The sequence below is a fragment of the Excalfactoria chinensis genome, chromosome 4 (genome assembly GCF_039878825.1).
Source record: "Excalfactoria chinensis isolate bCotChi1 chromosome 4, bCotChi1.hap2, whole genome shotgun sequence".
Classification (NCBI taxonomy): Eukaryota; Metazoa; Chordata; class Aves; order Galliformes; family Phasianidae; genus Excalfactoria; species Excalfactoria chinensis.
The window spans coordinates 1,363,885-1,386,345 of NC_092828.1; the positions used below are offsets into that span (position 1 = coordinate 1,363,885).

The following is a 22,461-nucleotide window of genomic DNA, read 5'->3' on the forward strand; positions in this document are numbered from 1 at the left end:
CACTGCTATTCTTATACGCTAGCAGTGAACCCCAAACTCTTCTTATCAGATACTTGTCCTTGAAATGCTATCACAGTGAGTTGGATGGTTTCCATCTCAGATTCCTCTTGTGAGCTCCCACATCCCCACAAGAGATGAACCAACACCGAGAAAGGGAAAGAGAGCAGGGCCAGCAGCGTGACTGGGCTGCATACTGGATGTCTTTATGATATAGAAAGATGAGCAGGGAGCCTTCCTTTGCTATCCAAACACCCAAATAGACATCGCTTTGTGCTCACTTACACACCCAATTTTATGGCTTCCTACTGATTAAACAACATCCTGGCTCAGTGTGAAGGTACTGAGCATTGCTCTAGAGCTTCGAATGACTTCAAGATCCTCGAACCATTTACAGCCGCAGTCTAAAATGGAAGTCTCTACAAAAGAATGGCCAAGCTACAAATTCAACACAGTGCCTACTCTGCAGTTCCTATTAACAGTGAAGAGACAAGACTTATGTTTCCATGTCAAAACAGAGCTAGCACGCAGCACATGCCGCATATGCTGGGTCTCCTCACCTTTGTCGCGTTGCGGTTTGCATAGTTGACGCACGCATTGTGGCTCTGATTCAACCACTACAGAGGAAATAAAGAGAGAGAAGTAAATGTAACCTTGCAGAAAACAAGGTCTACAAACACAGGAGTGCCATCTCCATTTGGACCTGCCTGTGATTTGCCACATCTTTGTACAAGCTTGTGCATGCACCAACCCTTTGAGCTGACACAGTAATGCATGCAGCTTTCACCAGCACTCCATCCACACATAAGCACGTGTACAAGCACTGGTTCATGAAAATAAGCAACTAGATCTAAACACAAACTTTAAGGCCATGGCACAAAGCAATTTTAAAGCTAGAAGCCATAATCTCCCCCTAATGTGCCACAAAGCCACATTTACCACCTTGTCCTGAAGACACAAGTCAAGGCTGTTTTCCTTTGCATGACATCCCCCACCCATTCAGCACATGGAGGCAGATGAGCCTTACCTGCCAAAACACAGTGGATGCTATTGTCTGGTTGGGCAGAAGAAGACCAACAACCTGCAAGAGAAGAGACTCGTGTTAACATACACTTGGCTTGTTGATGCTCTGCTAGGCAAGAAAACAGCAAGCATCATTCTATTGACTTTAACAAGTTATCTCTATGCATGGGCTTTATTTCACGGTGAGTGGCCAGAGCACAACAAGGAACAAGCAGGTGAGGGAACAAAACCACCCAGGAAAGCAATGAGGTTTGAACATCCGAAGACAGGAGTGCCACCCAGAAGCACATGTGCTCCTGTTTCGGAGCCACCAGTTTTGTTTTGAAGAGAACTGTTGACCTGAGCCCATTTGTATGCACTGTTCACGTGGTCCTGGCAGCATCATTGGGATGTCTCAAAATACCATTCAGGCTCATTCCTGCAATTCTTCAGAGATCCCGTCTCTTGCCGAGGATACGGTGCTGCCAGACTCCTTCCTGCCCTGTGTGATGGCAGCCTTTCCCCCTCAAGGGTAAAAAACTGAAGAAGCACAGAGGAATAAAGGTTGGAAGAGAGTTCTGAGATCCCCAAGCCCAACCCAACCCATCACCACATCCCTCAGTGCCACATCTCCATGGTTCTGGAACATCCCCAGGGACAGTGACTCCACCACCTCCTTGGGCAGCTGTGCCAGTGCCTGATGGCTCTTTCGGAGAAGAAACATTTCCTAATGTCCAGCCTGAACTTGTTCTGGGGCATCTTGAGTCCTGGGCACACTGCTGGCTTATGTTCAGCCAAGTGTTGACCAAATGACCCAGGTCCTTTTCCTCCATGCAGTCATGCTGCCCCAAGCCTGCAGTGATGCATGGGGTTGTTGTGAAGGACCCAGTAAGAAGAGGGAAGGGAAGAAAAGCAAATAAAAGCAATAAACCCAATGAGTGGGGCCGAGTTCCTGGGTAAGAAGTAGTGCTTTGTAACATCACTGTCATTTTCTCCCTTCCTTACAGTTTCTGATAGTTTAAGAAGATGGTCTTTATGGCACAAAATCACACTTGCATCTTTATGAAGAGTATAAGGACTGAACAACTTCTAATTCCAAATGTGTTGATTTTCAGGCTGCTCAGGTATCAGTGTGAGCTGAAATGCTTCCGGGGCAGCTGGGCAAGAAAACTCCAAGTTCACCCATGTTTTCAGACCATCTCAGCTCCACTTCCTTTAGGGTTGTTCCCACCAATGCCGAGGAGAATGAAAACTTCTCCATTGGAGCTCAATCCGGCCCCGCACATCTGGAGCAGCAGCATCTGAAGAGAAGCCAACTCCCACGCTCGAAGACATCAAAGAGAAATAACAACAAACAAAAGGGCAGCAGGGCTGGGAGGCTGCTTTCATTTCCATCTTTCCTTTCTTCTCTTCCTCCAGCTCTTCCTCCTCCAGCTCTTCCTCCAAGTTACAGCCGCTCGGTGCGCTGGCTGACGTCCAAGACGTGCGAGTCCCATTAATTTGCCTCTCCCACTTACGACGAGGATCTTGTCATTAATTGCATCGCTGTCGGTCAGAACCAAATGAACTCAACAGGTGCTGCCTCATCCTCACCCCAGAACCATCGAGTGCCCCACAGGGACCGGGGAAGCTTCGAGGAGGAGGAAGGAGACAAGCGGCCCCCGCAGCAGCAGCCGGAACGCGAGAGGGAGGGAGAGAGGGGAGGGGGAAATAAATAAATAAAAGAGCACCCAAAATCTGTATGACTGAAAGAGGCACGTTTAAATGCAAACTCTCCATATGTGCAAGAGTCTGTCAAGAAATGTACAGTTTCACTTTTAATTACTGTCAGGGGAAAAAATAACTAAGAAGGAAAACAAAATATATATTAAAAAAAAAAAAAAAAAAAAAAAAGGAAGAAAAAAAAGGAAAAAAAAAGCTTCTAAACACCAGAAAAGTACCAACTAACAAAATTTAATTGCCTATCAGGTGCAAACAGCCCTTTGTGGCTGCAGACCAGGGCTGCAGGCACTTCCCAGACGTCTGTCGTCTCTAAGCATGTCTGCAGTTGAGTTCTCATTTTGCAGCCTCGAGCCCTGCTCTGTTTGCATGTCATCTGCAATGGACACGAGGCCCTGCTCCAGGTGTTCCCCCATCCCAACAAGGTGCCTTGAGCTCCCCATCTGCACCCCAGAGGACAAAAGAGCAGGGATGCAAATTTCACCCACCCCTTTGTTATGGAGTTGTCTGAAATGGCACTCAGTTGGATACTGGACCAGGAGCTTTCAGTAAGTGGCCATTGAAGTGTAGAGCCTTAAGAGTGGTGAGGACAAAAAATGGGGAGCCTGAAAAAATGGTGAGCTCCAAAAAGAGGCGAACCCAAAAGATGAGAAACCAAAAGACCATGAACCAAAGAACTGATGAGCTCAAAGAAGGAGAACCCAAAGACAGTGAAAGCCAAAGATGAGAAGCACAAAAGTCAATGAACCCCAAAGACAATGAACCCAAAAAGTGTTGAGCCCAAAGAAAGAGAACCCAAAAAAGAGCGAACCCCAAAGACAATGAGCCCCAAAGACAACAAACTCAAAAGACCATGAACCCAAAAAGTGGTGAGTTCGAAGAACTCAAGAACAGTGAACCTAAAAGATGGCAAGCCCAAAACACAACAAACCCAGAACGTGGTAAACTCAAAAGAGAACTCAAAGTCAGGGAACCCAAAAAACCCATGAACCCAAAAAACCATCAGTTCTCAAGAAACAGAACCCAAAAGATCCATGAACCCCCCAAAAAAGAAAACCCCCAAAAAAACTGTGAACCATAAAAAACCTTGAACCCCTAAAACAACATGAACCCAAAAAGGCCACGAGCTGGATCTGCTGGCAATATGGTTGGCTCTTCCAACCCAATGAGTGCTCACCAAAAATGAAGTGTTTTGCCCCATTTTTATACGTCTGGAGGAAACTATGTGCCCAGAGGGTGCTGGGCTGGATTACCTAAGCCCCAACAAACCTCACTCATTGGCTTGGAACACAAAGCAAGAAAGAGTGAAACCTTTGGAAGGTGAAAAGGTGGACGAAGGTTGAACCACACACACAGCCCCAGAAAGGATGGAGGTGGAAGCAAAGCATGGCAGCTCCCTGGCTCCAGGCTCTGCCCAGGGGATGCACACACAGCCATAGGATTTGGCTGCAGCAGAGCTGCTTAATCCAGAAAAGAAACGATTATTATCACCAGGCTTTAATCCCAGGCGAGCGCTCGCCGCAGGCACCCCGAGCCTCTCTTGAGGAAATCCCATCCCCCTATGCTGAAGGCAAGGCTCAAACTGTTTTTATGCTAGAGCAGGCTGCCAATTTTGTCACTAAATTTCACAGATCGATTGGCATAAATGTTACATTTTAATTTTAACATTTGAAACGTTTGGTTTCTCTTTTTTTTTTTCCCTTCCTTTTTTTTTTTCCCTTTTTTTTTTTTAAATGACAAGAGGTTCCAGTTTATCCTTTACAGCTAGTGAAATTGGGCTCATCTGACAGCTCTCGGCTCCTCTGACAGCTCTGGATTGAGGCCGATTTCATTGTCAATTTGAGCGTTAACTCATTTTTGTTTAACCTTTTCCTTTAAAATGCCCCATACAGAGTTACCGCCACCACGCTGCACATGACAACAAATAGCAACAGCCGTGCTGGGGGCTGCTTTCTGCCTTCAGCTCCCAGCCACCCCGCTACCATCAGTCGGGAAGGGATCGTTACCACTCCATACGCATCATGCCACCGTCCACTGGGTTTAGGGAGATTAAATTTAGCAGCTTATCATACAGTCATAGAATAATTAACATTGGAAAAGACCTCTATGATCAAGTGCAAATGTCAGCTCATCACCATCACGCCAACGAAATCACGTCCCCAGATGTCACACCTACAACCTGATCTATTGCGCAGGAGTTGGACTACGTGACCTTTACAGGTCCCTTCCAACTCAAATGATTCTATGATCTCCACAGTTCTTGGACACCTACAGGGACAGTGGCTCCACCACCTCCCTGGGCAGCCTCCTCCAGCACCAGATAACTCCTTCAGAGAAGAAATTAATATCCAGACTGACCCTCCCTGGCACAACTTGCTCTTTCCATGGTTATAATAAGGTGAATGCAATAGACTGAGGGAAGAGCTGGAGATGGAAAGACCAAGCTGGATTTGCTCAGCCTTCTGGCACCAGCTTGTGTAGTTTTGGACAGAGCTCTGCGCCCCAGTTTCCCCATTCACAAACTGGGGTTAATTAATATTTGCTGCTCTGAAGACAAGGAACACAGAATTATCTCCGTTCTGGCTTTCACTGTCAACAGCACCCAAATGCTTACAAATTTCACAGTAACAAACAAAGAACACCCTCAGCACTAAGCCCTTGCAGCTTTAATTAATCAAGACAAGGAAACGAGATGCTGGCCTCCAGGCTCCCCATGCATGCCACGGCTGGGAAGTGACTTGCAAAACGTGCAAATGGCATAAATGCCCCCAAAGACAAATCCATGAGCTGCAGACGGCAGTGAGCTCCTCCCAGTCTTTCCTTCCCCTACTGGAAACACAAAGCCAAGGATGTTGCAGGAGGCAGAAGGAGGATGCTGTTGGATGGACGGCCAGCCCGGACGACACATGGTAGATGATGGGGAAGGCGTGAAGCTGGTGTGAATCTGCAGCGAGGCAGCAAGGTGCAGCTTGGAGAACTGTGCTACAAAATGCATTCTCTGTTACTCACAAGCAAAGCACAGAAGGATGTTAAAATACTTACGATGGGTGTTCCGAAGGGAATGTAACCTATTAGGAAAATAAAGGAAAAAGGAGAGAGATGCATGCATTTTAATATGTTGTTTTGGGCTGAAAAGGCATCACACCTAATAAGTCTAACAGCGCTATGGGTTCAGGGTACATGGCACAGTAGTGACTATTCTAATCACAGGTATCATAGAATCAAAAAATGGCCTGAGTTGAAAAGGACCACAATGATCACCTGGTTCCAACCCCCTGCTATATGCAGGGTCGCCAACCAGCAGACCAGGCTGCCCAGAGCCACATCCAGCCTGGCCCTGAATGCCTGCAGGGACAGGGTATAACTTAGAGCTTTCTGTCCTAGAGAAGGCTTTACCCCAAATCCTGTTAAGTGCCACAAAAACCAAAGGCTTCACATGTTTCCCTCTGCTAAGACTGCCAATTTCTGTGCTAATTATAACCCATCTCTATGACTTCCACCGGAAGGTCTCAGCATTTTGTCAGTGTTACTGAATTACACACCTCATGGATCCAATTCACAGACAGAAGGGGCAATGACCCATAAGGACAGAACATTTGTCTAAAAATACCCAATAAGGCAGTGGAAGAGTGGATCCTGGGCTCTTTGTCCCCATACTTCACCCTCTAACTCATCCTTCTTCAAAGAATAAGAGCACAAAGCCCATCAGCCCCACTATTTTCCCCATCTGCTTAGGCTGCTTTAACCAGTGAAGACATTCCCCGTGGGTCCTACTGATGGAATAGATCCTATGGAGTTGGTCCTATTACAAAAAGAGGGATGCCACCCTTCCCACAGCTCCCAGAGTTTGTGGAAAGGACCAAAGCTGCACTCAAACCCTCAAGTTTGGGTGTTTACTTCCGAGTTAAAATCATTATTATAGTAATGGGTACCAGGAAGGATATCATCTTGACAAGGAGAGGGAAATATTAAGCACTAGATGTCAGGCAGGTATTGAGGGTCCCAAATCAGCTTGATTTCAAAGGGATTTGGGTGCTCGGACTGCTTCCAGCATCTGGTTTAAATGTTTACAAGATATAACACACACAAAAAAAGAAGAACGAGGGGGAAAAAAAAAAGATACCATTTTGTACAAATTCCCAGTAAAATGAATGACTGCTCGATAAGGACATACTGTACCTGACATTCTGAAAGGCATGAAGATGGTCTCGTTTGTGTCGGGGTGGATGATGGCCTGTGAAAGAATCAGCAAACAGCCGTAGTGAGGGCAGAGTAACAGCGCAGGGATGCTGGAGCTGTGCATGAACATCGCTCCTATTGCATCCAGGGGCTGTCCCAAACCCCAATCCTGCTACCCCAAACCTCCTCTTATTGCTGCCTTCCCATCTCCTTAAGCAATAAGGTGGGAGATGATAAATAATTAAGCCTGGAATACAGAAATGTTTCTTCATACTGTGGTTGAGGTGGGATAAAAAGCGTGCAGGTGTGAACAGCACCATAAGGGCTCATCCACATGAAATTCTCTAGCAGGTTCAACCCTTGTTTCTGTACCTCCTCAGCCAACCCCATGGGCAGCCTAAATTCAATGGAAATCCTAATTCTGCTCTGCCAACGAGCAGCAATGAAGCTGTAATTTTACCACTTCTTTTTAATCACAAAGAGGTCAAATTCATGAGCATATGCCCATGGGAGGAGGTGTAGCACGGCCACAAGAGCTACCAAACTATTTCTAAAAGCCTGGGTAGAGAGAAAGCTCTTGATTAGATAGAAAGGAGAAAACAAAGACATGAAAAACACAATGAAAAGATAAAAGTCAGACTCTCGGGTGGCAACAGAGCTCACATTTACATGCCTGCAGTAAGAGAAACCAGCAACTGGCAGTCAGAAAACGGGCAGGACAGCATCGCTCAGCAAAAAGGGAGAAAGCAGCAGCAATCAAGGCATACAAAATGCACGTTACCTGCTTTATTTTTTGAGCTCCCCACAGCTAGAAAAACAGAAGAGAACATAACAGTTAGCAAAGGAGCAGCACGGCTGTCCCCACGTCTCACGCCGACCCCCAGATATTCATCACTGGGTCTGCTTGGAGGCTGCAGCAGTTAATTTTCAGTACTTTCCTGGACTGAAAGCACTTTTACAGACTGAGCTCTTACCATTTCCAGTGGTGATCAAGATATGCTTTTGTATATCGGACGATAGGAAAGAACAGCAGCCACAAGCTTTACAAACTAGGGACTGTTTCACTAATTGCAATTGGGCATCAAAGCACCTCAAATCTGGCTCAGACCGTTGAGATCTTTGAGCATCAATGAATTAGAAGCTGAGGAGCGTGAGTTACAGATAGAGGTGATGGGAAGGGGACCACCACCACTGCATGGTTACCTGGAAGAAAAAAGTCCCTATTTTCATAGAATCCCAGAATTGAAGGATCAGAGTCATAGAATGGCTTGGGTTGGAAGGGACTTGAAAGAGTTCCAACTGGTTAGGGTTTAGGGTTGTCAACCACTAAAACAGGCACCAGATGATGCTCACAGCCCTATCCAACCTGCCCTTGAGTACCTCCATGGATGGGGCATCCACAACATCTCTGGGCAGAGAAGTTGTATGCGTGACGTATACTTATGTACTGACACACATGTTTCTAGAGATGGACAAATAAAAGAGGACTCCCATAAAACCTCCAAACAGTTAAAACTGCCCTTCCTGTTAAAAGCTGTTCTACCTTCCAGCCATGGTCAGGCTTTGGCTTCCAGCCACTTGGTGCCGCTCCTCTGTCTGACAGCCTTCAGAGCTGCCTGCTGGTGTTCTTCACACAGGTACCCAGAGCTGCTAAATCTCCCTTTAACCTTCACTCAATGGAAAAAAATAGAAGAGCAGAGCCAGGAGCCTGGCTGTTTCCTTGGCCAGGCACATTTGCCAATCTTTTAACCACCCTCGTGGCTCTTTTAGCTCTTTCCAATTTGTCAACATCCTCTTAAACTGAGGACGCCAGAAAGCAGACAAATCATTTCAACAACAGTTGTGCCAGCGCCAGGCCTAGGGGATGCTAACCTGATGAGATCTGCTCTTGCAGTGGATGGATCCAAAGATAGAATCATAGAATCACAAGCTTGGAAAGGTCCTACAAGATCATCTAGTCTAACCCTGAGAGCACGAGCTGTTTTGCCCAGAGAGCTTGTGCTCCTCCATTGCCCACCACAGAGATCCAGGCATTCATGCTTTAGTTAGCATTATAGCATAAGTTAAGCTCAGTTCTGCCATCCTTCTTTCTCAAAGCATCGTTACCTTCCCCGAATACGAATCCATGAGAGAACTTTTGAAATGAGGTGATTATTCTGTTATAAATAGCAGAGACCATCCCACTGATAAAGACAAGAGGTAATGGAACAGGACAAGAGGTCATGGACGCAAATTGCCCCAGTAGAGGTTCAGGTTGGATATCAGGAAGGATTTATTCTCAGAAAGAGTGACAATGCGTTGGCATGGGCTGCCCATGGAAATGGTGGGGTCATCATCACTGGAGGTGTTCCAGAATGATGGAGATGTGGAACTGAAGGACATGGTTATGGGCACGGTGGGGATGGGTTGGTGATCTCAGAGGTCTTTTCCAACTTTAATGATTCTATTGCACTCTGAATTCAGCTCTCAACTGCAGATCTGGAACTCTTTGAAGAAAGCCACCGCGTGCACTGTGTTCCTGGAGCCCCTAAATGCCACAGGCTGATGCACACATCCATCTCCTTCCTAAAAATAAACCCCCTTCTTAAGGAAAAATGCTATTCCCCATTTTACAGGTGACGACGTGACGGGGCAATCTTTATCATCAGCAGCCACAAGGTGGATCTGCCTTCACCAACCCCAAAACCAATAGGGTCGGAGGCCACGGAAGGACATTGATCCATCAGCTTAAGGACCTCCAAGCCACTCTGCCTGGCCACGTCTTGGCTGGCTTAGCTGTGAAACCAAACCACAAGATTTTCCTCTTCAACGGCAAGCATGGGGACTAGCAAAAAGGAAGAGGGATGGTTTCTGAGCCAGCGCTATGGCTTTTTTGGTCAAGTTATCTAATTTCATTAATTGATCCCAATATTTATGCATTTTCCCGCTGCAGTGCAAATATTGTTAGAACATGCGATTTCATTACTTCTCAGAAAGAGACTTTACAAGATGCACCTGATGAGTCACCTAAAGATTCTGCCAGCTCATTTTCACTTCTTTATCCTCTAATTCATCACTGCCTGCAGCAGCTCTCAGCAGCTCCAGCACGCTGAGCCGTGCCAGCTGGGGGCTCATTTCCGAGCATGTCCCTGCTTTGCTGGGGATTCATTCATGCTCTCTCCGGCCATCTTAGTGAAGCAGCCAGATTTTGATCTCATTTACACTAGCATGAATCCAGAGCATCTTCACCCGAGCACATGGAACAACTCCAGATTTGTGAGCAATTTATGTCAGCATTGGGTCCGTCATCTCTAAATATAGCTTATACAGAATGAGTCTTCTCTTACAAATGATCTTCCTTTACATCTTGCTGCGTATTACCAACTCTAAGCTATACAGTGATTTTTGCCACCATTCAAATTTGGGTGCAAGAAGCAAACCTGCTTGTGCACGGATTCACAACAAAAACCAAAGGGCAAAGGTGCAGGAGAGCTGGAACATCAGTGACAAACTTCACAGATAGGCAATGATGGTCAAGCTGCTTGTCTATGTCTGGTGTGAGCTTCCAGCAGGACAGATCAGTCCCTGCTCCAAGGAGACAACCTTCATGGAAACAACCTTCATGGAGACAACGTCCAAGGAGTCAGCATTCAAGGAATCAACTTTCAGGGAGACGACCTTCATGGAGATACTACTTAAGGAGCCACTGTTCAATGAGTCAGCCTTCATGGAGACATCCTTCATGACCACGGAGAGCTCCAGGATTGCGCACAAACACATTCCCAATAGCAGCAATTCAAGATGTTGAACTAATGGCTAAGATTGTTATCCATCCTTCCCAGGGTTCTGGTATTTCTAGAACTTTTCAAGGAAGCCATCCACACAGCTTCGTTCAGCACTAGCTCTCAAGGAACAGATATGATCCTTGGTTGACAGGACGTCCATCAGCATTCCTTCCTTAGCAGCAAAATCACAGCTTAGACATAGCTTTCCAAAATGTATTTATTTAAAAATATCCTGCCCAAATCTCTTAGCTAACACCTGTCGCTATAAGAACACTATGAAGGCTACCAGTCATTCCTCAGGGATTAACTATCATTTTATTAAAAGCAGGATAATGTCAAAGTTCTGGACATGAGCTGTTTTTCCCCCTCTCTACAGCCCGTGGTACATCCAGATTAGAAAGCTCTTTACAAACTGCTGGCCCTTGTTTGAAGCAGGCTCTGAGGCTGCCGAAACATGGGGCCACCTCCACCCCATGCTTTCAAAGTGCACGGTGACAAGGCTCAGCTATTTTCAAAGAGACAAGTCCCACGTTTTTAGGCCCACATGACTACAGATGAAGACCTCCCAAGTGCCCGCTGTGTTGCGCTCCCCAACACGCCATCTCCTCTTGCAGCAATGCGTTTTTTCTCTGCTGCCTCCCTAATGATTAAAGGCATTTACAGACCACTCCAGACAGCATCCCCAGAGCTTCCCAGCAGGTAACGGGAAAGGAAACCCCTATTTTTAGTATTCCACTAAATGCAGCACCAAGTGCCAAGCACGAGGCAGGCGGTGCCGCCCGAGAGAGCCTCCTGCCAGCGTGTGCTGCTCCACTCCCTCCCATGCTTTCTTCCCTACGAGTGCGATCACTCATGCTTCGCGTGCCTTTCTCCCACTTCTCTCCAGCTCCAGTCCCAAAACCCACATTCCCACTTCTAGAAAAGTGATATTTAGCACAAATGCACACCACGATCCCCAGCCAAGGCGTTCAGTTAGGGCAGGATGCTTGTAGAGAGATTCATGGGTGTACAGCAGTGGAATCTCAGACCTTCTGGCACTACGTTTAACACTTCCAGCTGATGCGCTTCACCCTGCCCCGCAACATACACAGAATCTGATGTCTGGCTTTATTAATAAACATGAAAACCAGGATGAGAAACCACTGCCTGCACGCGGTCCTCTGAAGGAAGCCTCATCAATGGACCCTTTGCAAACCTACTCCTGGCAATCTTTACCTTAATAAGGTTTTAGCCCTAAGGAGACCAAGCTCAAATAACACATGCATGGGATAAGTCAGTGCAGCTCTACGTTTCCTGCACCCAGCACTAAAATACATCAGTAAAAAAGCAGCAGAAGCTGCTGTTCCTCTTGGACACCAATGGAAACCTTCTTTCCCATGCTAAGCATCGCTGAGCCCAACACCATGAGCTGCTCACCACTGCAGAACTGCAGAGTCTTGGAGCAAACCCAAACGTTGAGTGGCACAGACCAAGTCAACGGGAACTGTATTGGGAACTGCATTGAGAAACACACAGTGGGAACCATGAAATGCACGGATTTACCCAAATCCAAAACCAGTGTAGGTGGAAACAGAACCAAGTCCCAAATGATAAAAAAAGACAGCACTTAAATAACGCTTTGCAGCTTTGCAGCACTTGATAAACATTAACTAATTAATCCACATAGCATCCTACTGGAAAGATATGAACAGAGTACAAAGCTCTCACGGAGAAGTGTTCCTCGCACCAGGGCTGGAGGACTTGGATGCCATTACAGGCTTCAGGCACAGCTTTGCAAAGCAGGCTTGCTAATGCAACGAGGGTGCTCAATATCAGATTTGTTTCAAGCTCCATATGGCTCAAGTAAGCTGAGAATCTAATCTGATTTGTAATCTCGATGTGAATTGAGATAAACTCCCTTAATCCTCAGATGATGAGACGAAGCAGAGCCAGTTTGCAACTGCTTGAGAGCACCGGCGGCAGAATTACCATCACTGATGTGCTGTGCCTTCACTTCTGCCCACGCTGCCAAGGTGCCCAGTGCCTTCAGGCAGTGGGAACGATGCCCTAAAGCATCTGACCCTACAGAGGCCAGGCCACAGCAGCAACATATTCAGGTCATAGCAAAGCGCAGGGCCAGGCTCCTGGCAGCGACAGGGCAGCAGCAGGATAACCCATCTATCAACCCTTTATCGAATCCTGCAAGAGACCAGAGGGAAAAAAAAGTACAGTTTACTGCAAATGGACCTCTTCGCTCTTCATCAACACTGTTAAGAAAAGCTATTATTCTCCAAAAGGGATGCTGTTTAGCCTCTGATAGATTCATTGTTCTCTGCTGTGTCTGGGACAGCGTGAGCGGCTCTTCCCGCTGCTAACATGATTGAAGGAGGCACACAGTAATAAACAGATCCCCATTAAGCTGGTGGGCCTCTTTGCACTTCACCGATCCTAATGGGGAAGAAATGAAACAGTTTCAAAACAGCAAGTTGCCAAAACTGCATTTGGAAAGGCTGAAGAGTGAGAAGTCACAAGCGATACAGCACGGTTTGTGCTCCACCAACGCTCGAGGGGGGGAGAGGGAAGGGGCTGGGGGGGCAGTGAGCGACTCCCAGGGGCAGCATGAAAGCTGCAGCCTTCCTCTCCATCAGTGCTCAGAGCCCCATCCTGCCTGACCTGAACATCTCCAAGGATGGGGCATCCACTGCCTCCTGGGCAACCTGTGCCGCTGCCTCACATACCTCCTGAGGTCCCCTTCAACCTCCAATCTGTTGGTAGACAAAGACGTGGGTGGATCAAAACCTATATATCTGCTGTCTCAGAGATGCAATGATCCTTGCCAGCAAGCAAGCTCAAGATGTTTGGTTTTTACCTTTAGAAACCCAGATTGAAGCCCTACCTCCATCACAGCCCCATCCCATCTGCAGCCGTGGTATCCCCAACCATCCATCCCTCCTCATCCCAACACAAAGGCATTAAGATTGACACGGAGAAGACAAAAAAATACATACAGGTTTTGCTGATGCTCAACCCAAAAAAACTAAGCATTTTGGGAGTGGGGGGAGGGAGCTGGAGTTTTTATTAAGCTCAGCTCCGTGCCAGCTGTGTCAGTGCAAGCTAGCAGGGAGGTGGGAACACATGGCCGGGATGGCAGTGCTGGCTGAGAGCAGCTCACGCTGCCATGGCAGCATGCTGCCAGGCACAGAGATCTGTACCCGTTTGCAGCTAAGTTCAGAGCAATGCAATAGGTGCTGTCTGAGTGCTCTCGTGAGCACCCTCACCCACTCCTGCCAGCACGCCGCTGTTTGCAGCTCTTTACCTCTCTCTGCTGGCAGGACCAAGGGGAAGAGCCTGGGATGGGACTGTAGGGACAGAGGGGAGGGGTGGTCAACCAATCTTCATCACTTTTCTTGCTCGGGTTCATTCCGGTACTTGTTCAGACACTGTTTTAAAGGCAGAGTGATGTGAGGCTACAAATGGGGTGAATCAGGGCTCTGGGCCCAGCTGGGCTGTCAGCCTGCTATCGTACATGAGCAGATCAGATCACACGGAGCAGCATCAGCACACACTCGGAAATAGCTCAGCTGCTCTTTCCACCCCAGTTTCAAAGGCAGAAAGAGACCTCGGGGTGAACGCACAACAAAAAGGATGTGCCAGCAGTGCACGTCAAGCCCAGGACTATTTCCTTTGCAAGGAATTTTAGCAAAGAGAACAAAAGTATTGGGCATTTCTGGGAGAGAACCAAAAGAAAAGAGCAGTCTGAAGCTGGTAACAAAACCTCAGCGCTGTTACCTTCCCAGTGAATGGGGAACAACATTTGACCTTTGCCAGCTCCAAGGGGTTTTCCTGCAGTGCACATCTCCAAGCACGATCACCAGGCAGCAAAAGCAGCTGTGCCCTAAGACATGGCGACTCAAATCTCTCTTTATCCAACAGCCACCGAGTGCTGCATCCCTTAACTTTTCCCACTGCTGACGTGCCAGCGTCAATCTGTTCCTCCAATCTGTGCTGGTCTGTTGGACAGGTTGGGGAAGGGACTCACTCACACACAGAGGACACAGATGCGATCCTACAAATGAGTGGAAGGGTAGCAAGGATAAAGGGAAAAAAGCCACAGCATCACACCTGCTGTTGGTGCAGCCTTTTGGCTGGAGGACAAACCTCAGCACCAGTTCTGACTTACAGAAAACAGCCACTTGGATGCACGCTGGCCCTTCACCCTTCTTTATTAGGCTGATGTTTTTACAGCCACTGTTTTTATTGGAGCAAGTATTCCCTCAAATGAAACCCTCTTTACTCCAGCGGAGATTCCCTCCAGGAGGCACTTTGGGGAATTGCCCGCCCTGTTTAGAATTGGATATGTTACAGTCTATACCTTCTGCTGCAAATTGGCTCCTGGTGCACTTGTGTGTGTCATTTTCACCTACCCACTCACAGCTCACAGCAGACGCTGGGGCTGTGCGTAGGGCTGGATCCTGCCAGCTCTGGGCAGCTGAACTGGCATTAAACCTGGATTGCAGCAGTACCTCTCAACACATCTGGCCCTCTTGCTGCAGAACACCGTAAGGAACACAAGCTGAAATGACACTGGAGCGTAATGAGAGATCACCTAAACGAGGAGCACAAAGTGCTGATGAACATACCAGAGAGATGAAGGAATGATAGAATCATAGAATGGTTGGGTTACAAAGGACACTGCAGCCCAAACAACCCCATTCCTGCTGCAGGTTTGGTGCTCCTTACGAGCTCAGGCTGCCCAGGGCCCCATCCATGGCACTGAGCATCTCCAGGGATAAGACACCCTCAGCTCTCCGGGCAGCAATGCCAGGGCCTCACCACCTTGCTGGCTCATAGAAGCATCACAATATCATAGAATGGCCTGGGTTGAAACAGACCATATAGATCACCCAGTTCCAAACCCCTGCTATGTGCAGGGTCGCCAACCAGCAGACCAGGCTGCCCAGAGCCACATCCAGCCTGGCCTTGAATGCCTGCAGGGATGGGGCATCCACAGCCTCCTTGGGCAACCTGTTCCAGCGTGTCACCACCCTCTGAGCAAAACCCTTCCTCCTTCATGTGCAGCTTTTTGTCCATCAGGAGCCCCAAGTCCTTCTCCACGAGGCTGCTATCAAGGAGTTCTTCTTCCAGGCAGTACGTCTATCTTGGGTTGCCCCAACCCAAGTGCAGCACCTTGCACTTGGCCTTGTTGAACCTCATGAAGTTCACACGGCCCCACTTTTTGAGCCTGTCCAGGTCTCTCTGGATGGTGACCCTTTCTTCTGTTGTATCAACTGCTGAGAGTGCACTCAGTCCCACTGCCTATGTCATTCATAAAGATATTGAAGAGCACCAGTCCCAAGATGAACCGCCAGGGGACATCACTCACCACCAGCCTCCAACTGCACATGGAGCCACTGACAGCAACTCTCTGGCTATGACCATGCAACCAGTTCACAGCTGAGAAAGGCAGGGCAGCTGGACTGCTCTCTCCCATCCACATGAATCCCACATACCTCCCTTCTTCTCTTCTCTGAGGATCCCAATACTCATCAGCTGGTCCCAGCTGAAGGAGATGAAATGGGACACTTGGGGGAGCAGCACTCCACCAGGTACACACCATTGGATGATGCACCATTGGGCTCTTCCAATGCAGGCAGCAAATGATGGGCATCAAAACATCTGGTTGCCCAAATGCACCAAACAACAGCCATGTTACTAAACCCATAGATGAAACATGTGAGTACCTATCTAAGCAAAACCAAGTCTGGCCATCATTCAACGAAAAGCTTAGGTAAGTTGAAGAGAAAGAGCTTAGCGCATGTCTTCTTGCGTGAGTCTATAGCACTGAATAGTTATCAATTAGTTATTCATCCTCAGTTGTACTGAGTACATAACCGAGATAGCAGCCACAGCAAATCATAGAATATCCCATTGGGAGGGACCCATAAGGATCATCGTGTCCAATTCCACCTTTTTTAAAACATTCTTCCAATAGAGAAGAACAAAAATTCTTTTCCCCTCAATAAGAAGCTACCAGCAGTCTAGCAGCTATTGATAGCTGAAAGATCAATTCTTCATTTCTGCTAATGATGCCCAAGAAATAGGTTTTTACCACCTTGAGTTAATGGTCATGGTCCCAAGCAGTGAAATTGACTCCAGTTCAAGAGTGAGCAGAGGAAATGCTGGACTTTGGGTTGCCCAGGGCTGGAGCAAAGTAAGATTATGACTCTTGAGTAGTTTATTTTTTCTTTAGATGGGCCATAAATGTTCCATTGCAGCTCATTTTGAAAAACCTGCTCTGGAAGTGCAGAAGAGGAAGACTCGCTCTGCAGGAACCCTGTCAAGAAGATAAGTGTTGAGGAGATACTTGACGTTACATAGCTGTAGGCTTCTACGCTTCCCCTTTTTCAGGCAGTGAATCCATCTCGGCGAGCAATGTAGATTGTGCTGAGCTGTTGTTACGCTTTCAGCTACTGCCTGCCATCCTTCATGAGAACCACGAATTTCTCAATGAGAGGAAAAAGGAGCCTGAGCACTGCCAAACGCGCTGTGCCACAAAGCGGATCAGTCGGATTAGTGAAGCAACTCTGTCAAAACAACTTGTCTGCTTGATCTCAAAGCTGATATTTAAGGGAGGTTGTTGGGTTCTTCGGAAAGATACTACATTAAAAGTGTGCCCAAACTCTTATTTTAAAGGCTTGCAAGGAGATGGTGATTTTAATTCTGGTTATGAAGCCCAGAAACCCATTCAGGCTTCTACCCACACACCATTCCCACCCCATGCTGCAGAGCCCAATATAGGGGTAGCAACTCTATCTCTAAAGGATTCTAGCAACCAAACCCTCTAAATCAGCTCTTAAATAAAGATGAAGTTGAATGCTCCTCTCTTGAGCATCACATGAAGCTCTGCTCAGCCTTTTGCACTGCACAACCACAACAGCAAATCAACTTCTCCCAGCTGCAATTGCATCACGACGTCAGATGAGCCAAGTAACCCAACTACGCGCTTCTTGCCTACAGCTAACATGAGAAACATGAGATCATTAGCAATATTCATGGTCAAACAGAGCTTAAAATAGTAATAATAATCGTTTCAGTCAAAAAAAAAAACAACAAATCAAGCTCTCTCTCATCTACTGGTCTACTGCCAACACAAGGACTTCGTCAATGGACCAGAGGTAGAGTTATAGAATCATTAAGAAGATCTCTAAGATCATCGACATCAACCACCAACCCACCTCCACCATGCCTACTAACCACGGCCCTAAAAGGTGTGGGTGATGTGCTCAGCTATAGAAAAGTCATCTGGCTCAGTCCTTCACTCCAACAGCAACCCATGCATTTAAGCAACCCAGAACTGCACCAAATCCCCTTCCCAAACTGGTACTGAAACAACTCCACATTGGGAACGTCTTTCTACCAGAGCCCATCCTGCAGTTCGTGGTGCACAGAGGAGCCATAAAAATGGTAGAACACAGCTTGGGGAGAGCAAAACAGAGCCCTCCAGGCATCTCTGGTTCACAGGTGGAAAATCTGGGGTGAAATCCAAGCAAGTGAGATGCTTCCCATCCCCCAGAGCAATCGACCAGCACATGGTATGTTTGCAGATGCACCAGGCGTTAACGAGCTGCTTACAGCTGTGTGTATCTGGCACACTCAGATGCAAAGAGAAATGCATATAAAAGTAGCTGTGCCTGCAATGATTAATTACAATTCTCCATCCTACAGCTGAAAACTGCAACGTAATGCCCTTCTACTGCCCTTCTCCTCCTGGGAGAGCTCCTTACCTGCACCAAACTATTAACCCCTTCCAACACAGACGACACCGTGATCCAACTGAGCTATGAAGAAGTATTCTTTTTTATGCTGATGTGCTAACATTTCTCTAGAAATTACATTTCTGGTGACATTCTCCTCCTTCTCCTCTGCCCCACGCTTTATTTTACACCTGAAACCCTCCAGCTTGCACAACTAAGGGAAAAAGAACCACGGTGACTACGCTCCTCCCAGCACAACTCTGAATGAACTCTGGGGACACCCTGGGCTTGTTGCAACGCAGAGCAAAATGTAGGTCAGAAGTCTGCGTGGTTTGCCTCAGCAAATGACTTCATTTCATCTGCCTGAAGGCAGATGGGCACTGAGTCATCTGCTGCTGCATCACTCTTTGCTGTTCTCTTCCCCGCAATCCTTGCTGCTTTTTCTCTTGCCATCAGGTTAGGGCTGGATGAATACAGTGACATCAAAGGATTAGGTGAGCAATGCCTCAAACCACACAGAGCACTTCTTACAGCTCCTGAAGTAGTCCTGCCACCAATTTGGGCTATCCTTTGTATTATATTACACAACGTAGGATTGAAGTCTTGTGCAGGATGCACAAACACACCCCTCAATACAACCCCTGGTGTTGGTCAGCACATGGATGAATAGAGTATGAGATAATATCTACAGGAACACCAGTGGGCTCTGTTTCACGCTACTGAACTGGAAGAAAAGGGCATAAAAAACAGCCTGCCTCCCAGCAACACTTCCCCATGCTTTCACCAGCTCTATGCATTCATTTAGATGACTATCAGTACAAACATCCAGAAAATAGGACTGATGGGCTCTTGGAGAAATCACTCATCTTATTTCTCTGTCCCAAATCAGAATCAGGTTTTACCAAAACCAACCCAAGACCTTCACATCACTGCAGTTTCTGCACTGCCTTAAGCAAATCCATGCCTCTATTCCAAGAGCAGTGAAAAGAACCACTGCTGAACGTGTACTCTATAATGAGAGGATATCCGCAGGGATCTAGCCCAAACAACACTAATTTCTGCAAAGAAAAGGCAACTATTATAACCAGTAGAGTAGGAGGGGGTGCTGATGCATCACTGCTGCTGGTACATCAACCTACAAACCCGACAGCGAGGTTCCCTTTGCCTGAAAAAGAAAACCACGTTTGGGGTTTTCTCTTTAATTCTTCAAGCACGCTTTGCCTGAAGACTGCATGAAGAAGCAGGAATGTAAGGAAGGCTTTTTCCTCTTACCTCCTTGTTGGTGACTCCTGGGGGCAAAGTCCCATGCTTGTAATCCTCCAGCAACTGCACAGCTTCCTTCAGGCGACTCTGCAAACAAAACAGTAGCATGAAGCAGGGCTGCAACATTCGCTTTGCACTGAAACCTTTCATTGAAGGCAACGCATTTAAGTTATGAAGGCAATTCATGTAAGCCTTCTTGCGAGAGGTCTTTCTACACACATCTATGTGATATAAAGGAAAAAGAGATGCATTTGCTGTGTTGGTTGGTGTATATATATTTAACATATGTGCGCATATATATATATACACACACATAGATGGGTAGATAATGGTTAGAAACCCTGTTCATGGCAGGGGGATTGGAACTGGATGATCCTTGGGGTCCCTTCCAACCCAAGCCTATGATTCTATAATATGTATACATTTTTAAGAGCAGAATGGCAGCAATGCCTTCACTTCCCAGCGTGGCAGTTGGAGCCACCTTTACATGGGCTGAGCACCAGCACCATGAATGTCAATGCTGCTATTTCACATCTCTTGCACTGATTTTAGGAGGAAGTTTTTCACCCAGAGGGTGGTGACGCACTGGAACAGGTTGCCCAAGGAGGCTGTGGATGCCCCATCCCTGCAGGCATTCAAGGCCAGGCTGGATGTGGCTCTGGGCAGCCTGGTCTGCTGGTTGGTGACCCTGCACATAGCAGGGGGTTGAAACCAAATGATCATTGTGGTCCATTTCAACCCAGGCCATTCTAGGATTCTATGATCAGTGGTCAGAGCACAAAGGACATGAAGGACAGACAATGACGACCAAATCTAAACTGTATTTTAATAGCACGGGCAAGAGTTTCTTTTGCTGTTCAATACCAATTTTGTTTGGGAATTTAGATGACCAGAAAACTGGGCCAGAGTTATTTGTTATGGTGGTGGTTTTACTCTTCCAGGTTTCATGAAGAGTACTGATGGTGAGTAATGAGGTGTGCAGGAACCTCACCGCTTCTTCAAAAGCTTTTCTCAGCCTCTGGGATCACCCTGCCTTGACCCAGGAAAGGGAGAAGGATTTGCAACATGAAATCTTTGATATTGTTAAGGAAAAGCATCCACCTCATTCAGACTTTCCCCAACGCACAGTGAAATGCAGGAAGAAGCCACGTTTCTCCTTCAGCCTCTTCTACTTCTTGATAGAATCGTAATGGTTGGAAAAGACCTCTAAGATGGCCAAACCCAACTCCAACCCATCCCAATGTGCCCATAACCACCACCCTCAGTGCCACATCTCATGGCTTTTGGACACCTCCAGTAACAGTGACCCCCACCTCCTGAGCAGCCCAAAGCACTGCCACTCTCTCCAAGCAAAAGCATTTCCTAATAGCCAACCCAAATCCAGAGACGGCTGTAGGATCGATGGCTGCGGATCCAGGGCAGACACCCCATCTTGCCTCCAAAGCTAGGAAACAAACCAGCAATGCCAGCACCACGTTCTGGAGAGCCATTTGTGCTCATTACCGCTATGTTTTTCTGTCACTGAAATTACCTACACTATGTGTCTTGCAAATTATCTACACAGAACAGCATGTAACTCTGAATGAAAAACTGGAAGTAATAGATGAATGGGTCTGTGTTCTATTTTTTTCACCTTCTCTTGAGGAAATCTTAGTAGTTACTATAACAACCCTGGCCAGATCCCATCTTGTTTAGTATGGTAACAAACAGCAAACAAAAAAGCCCGATTTCGCTTTGAAAATTGCAGTCCTCATGAATTTCCCCTTTCAGCTCAGTGGGGAGAGAGGGAACTTTCACAAAGCAAAGAGTCCCAAGGCTGACCATCAGTAATCTGATGGTTCCCGAGGCTTACCAAAATTGGTATGGAAAGAAAGCAAAAAATGGAGGATGGTGGGACCACATTAAGAGGGTATCTTTTCACGGGGCTTCAGGTATTTTCAGTGTAAGAATCAGACTCAAAACGCTGTTGGTGACAACACAATATTCCTTTGTAATCCCTTGTAGAAAGAAAAACAGAGAAAGCAGCAACTAACCAACCAACAACAACAGGGACTTCCCAGTATGCAACAGCTCCAAATGCCAACCAGCCCCCATTCCCTGGCTTCTAACACGACACAGCACTATTACGGGTGATGGCAGTGTCTAAGATGACACTGCATTTCCATTTTAACAGGAGACAAGAGGGGAAACAAGGGGAAAAAAAAAAAGAGGTCTGCCTACAAGGTCATGCTACCATTTCAATATTTATTGTTGCTTGCTTCTTCTACTGATATCCGTAGGAAGAAGTGTCACTCGAATTTTTACAGCACCACTTATAAAAAGAAGTGCAGCCACAGTTTTTACTAATATGTAGCATTTCTTTCGTACCCCTCGTCTCAGGAAAACTAGAGCACTTCTAGTGGTGGATTACAGGGTCTCAGCTCTCACAATAGGGTGCTAGACAGACCATCTGCACCCAGGGAATGTTCCTACAAACCCCAGCCCAGAAGCAGTGCCAGGGATGCACGGAGCCCAGCGATGCAGGAGCACACAAACCCCACTCTTCGTGCTCTTTGCAGCCCAGGCACATCCACCTGGGAAGCACCACCCAACGCAATCAGTCTTTGCATCAGGGCTCAAACTTTGCCTTATGCTGAATGCAGCTGAACATAAAGAGTCTTTTGGGCTCCAGCACTAAACTAAGCCCATGGAAAATATGCAACAGGCTTCCACTCTAGCACAGCATTGACTCAGACCAACCATCCCAACCATTGTTTGGGATGTACCACGGGCCAGTAGTGCTGCCAAGAGGCACTTGCTGAACA

At 47.1% G+C, this 22,461-nt stretch overlaps 1 protein-coding gene across 1 annotated transcript in view; it reads right to left on the reverse strand.

The window, feature by feature from the left end:
• SFXN5 (sideroflexin 5) overlaps nucleotides 1–22,461 on the reverse strand; it is a 73,549-nt gene that overhangs the window by 39,977 nt on the left and 11,111 nt on the right. The window contains exons 3-8 of the mRNA XM_072335222.1: nucleotides 19,667–19,744; nucleotides 7,679–7,705; nucleotides 6,898–6,952; nucleotides 5,761–5,786; nucleotides 1,025–1,078; nucleotides 558–614 (exon numbers count right to left, since the gene is read on the reverse strand). Of these exons, the coding sequence (XP_072191323.1) occupies nucleotides 558–614; nucleotides 1,025–1,078; nucleotides 5,761–5,786; nucleotides 6,898–6,952; nucleotides 7,679–7,705; nucleotides 19,667–19,744 (297 nt within the window). The remainder of the gene's footprint in view (nucleotides 1–557; nucleotides 615–1,024; nucleotides 1,079–5,760; nucleotides 5,787–6,897; nucleotides 6,953–7,678; nucleotides 7,706–19,666; nucleotides 19,745–22,461) is intronic.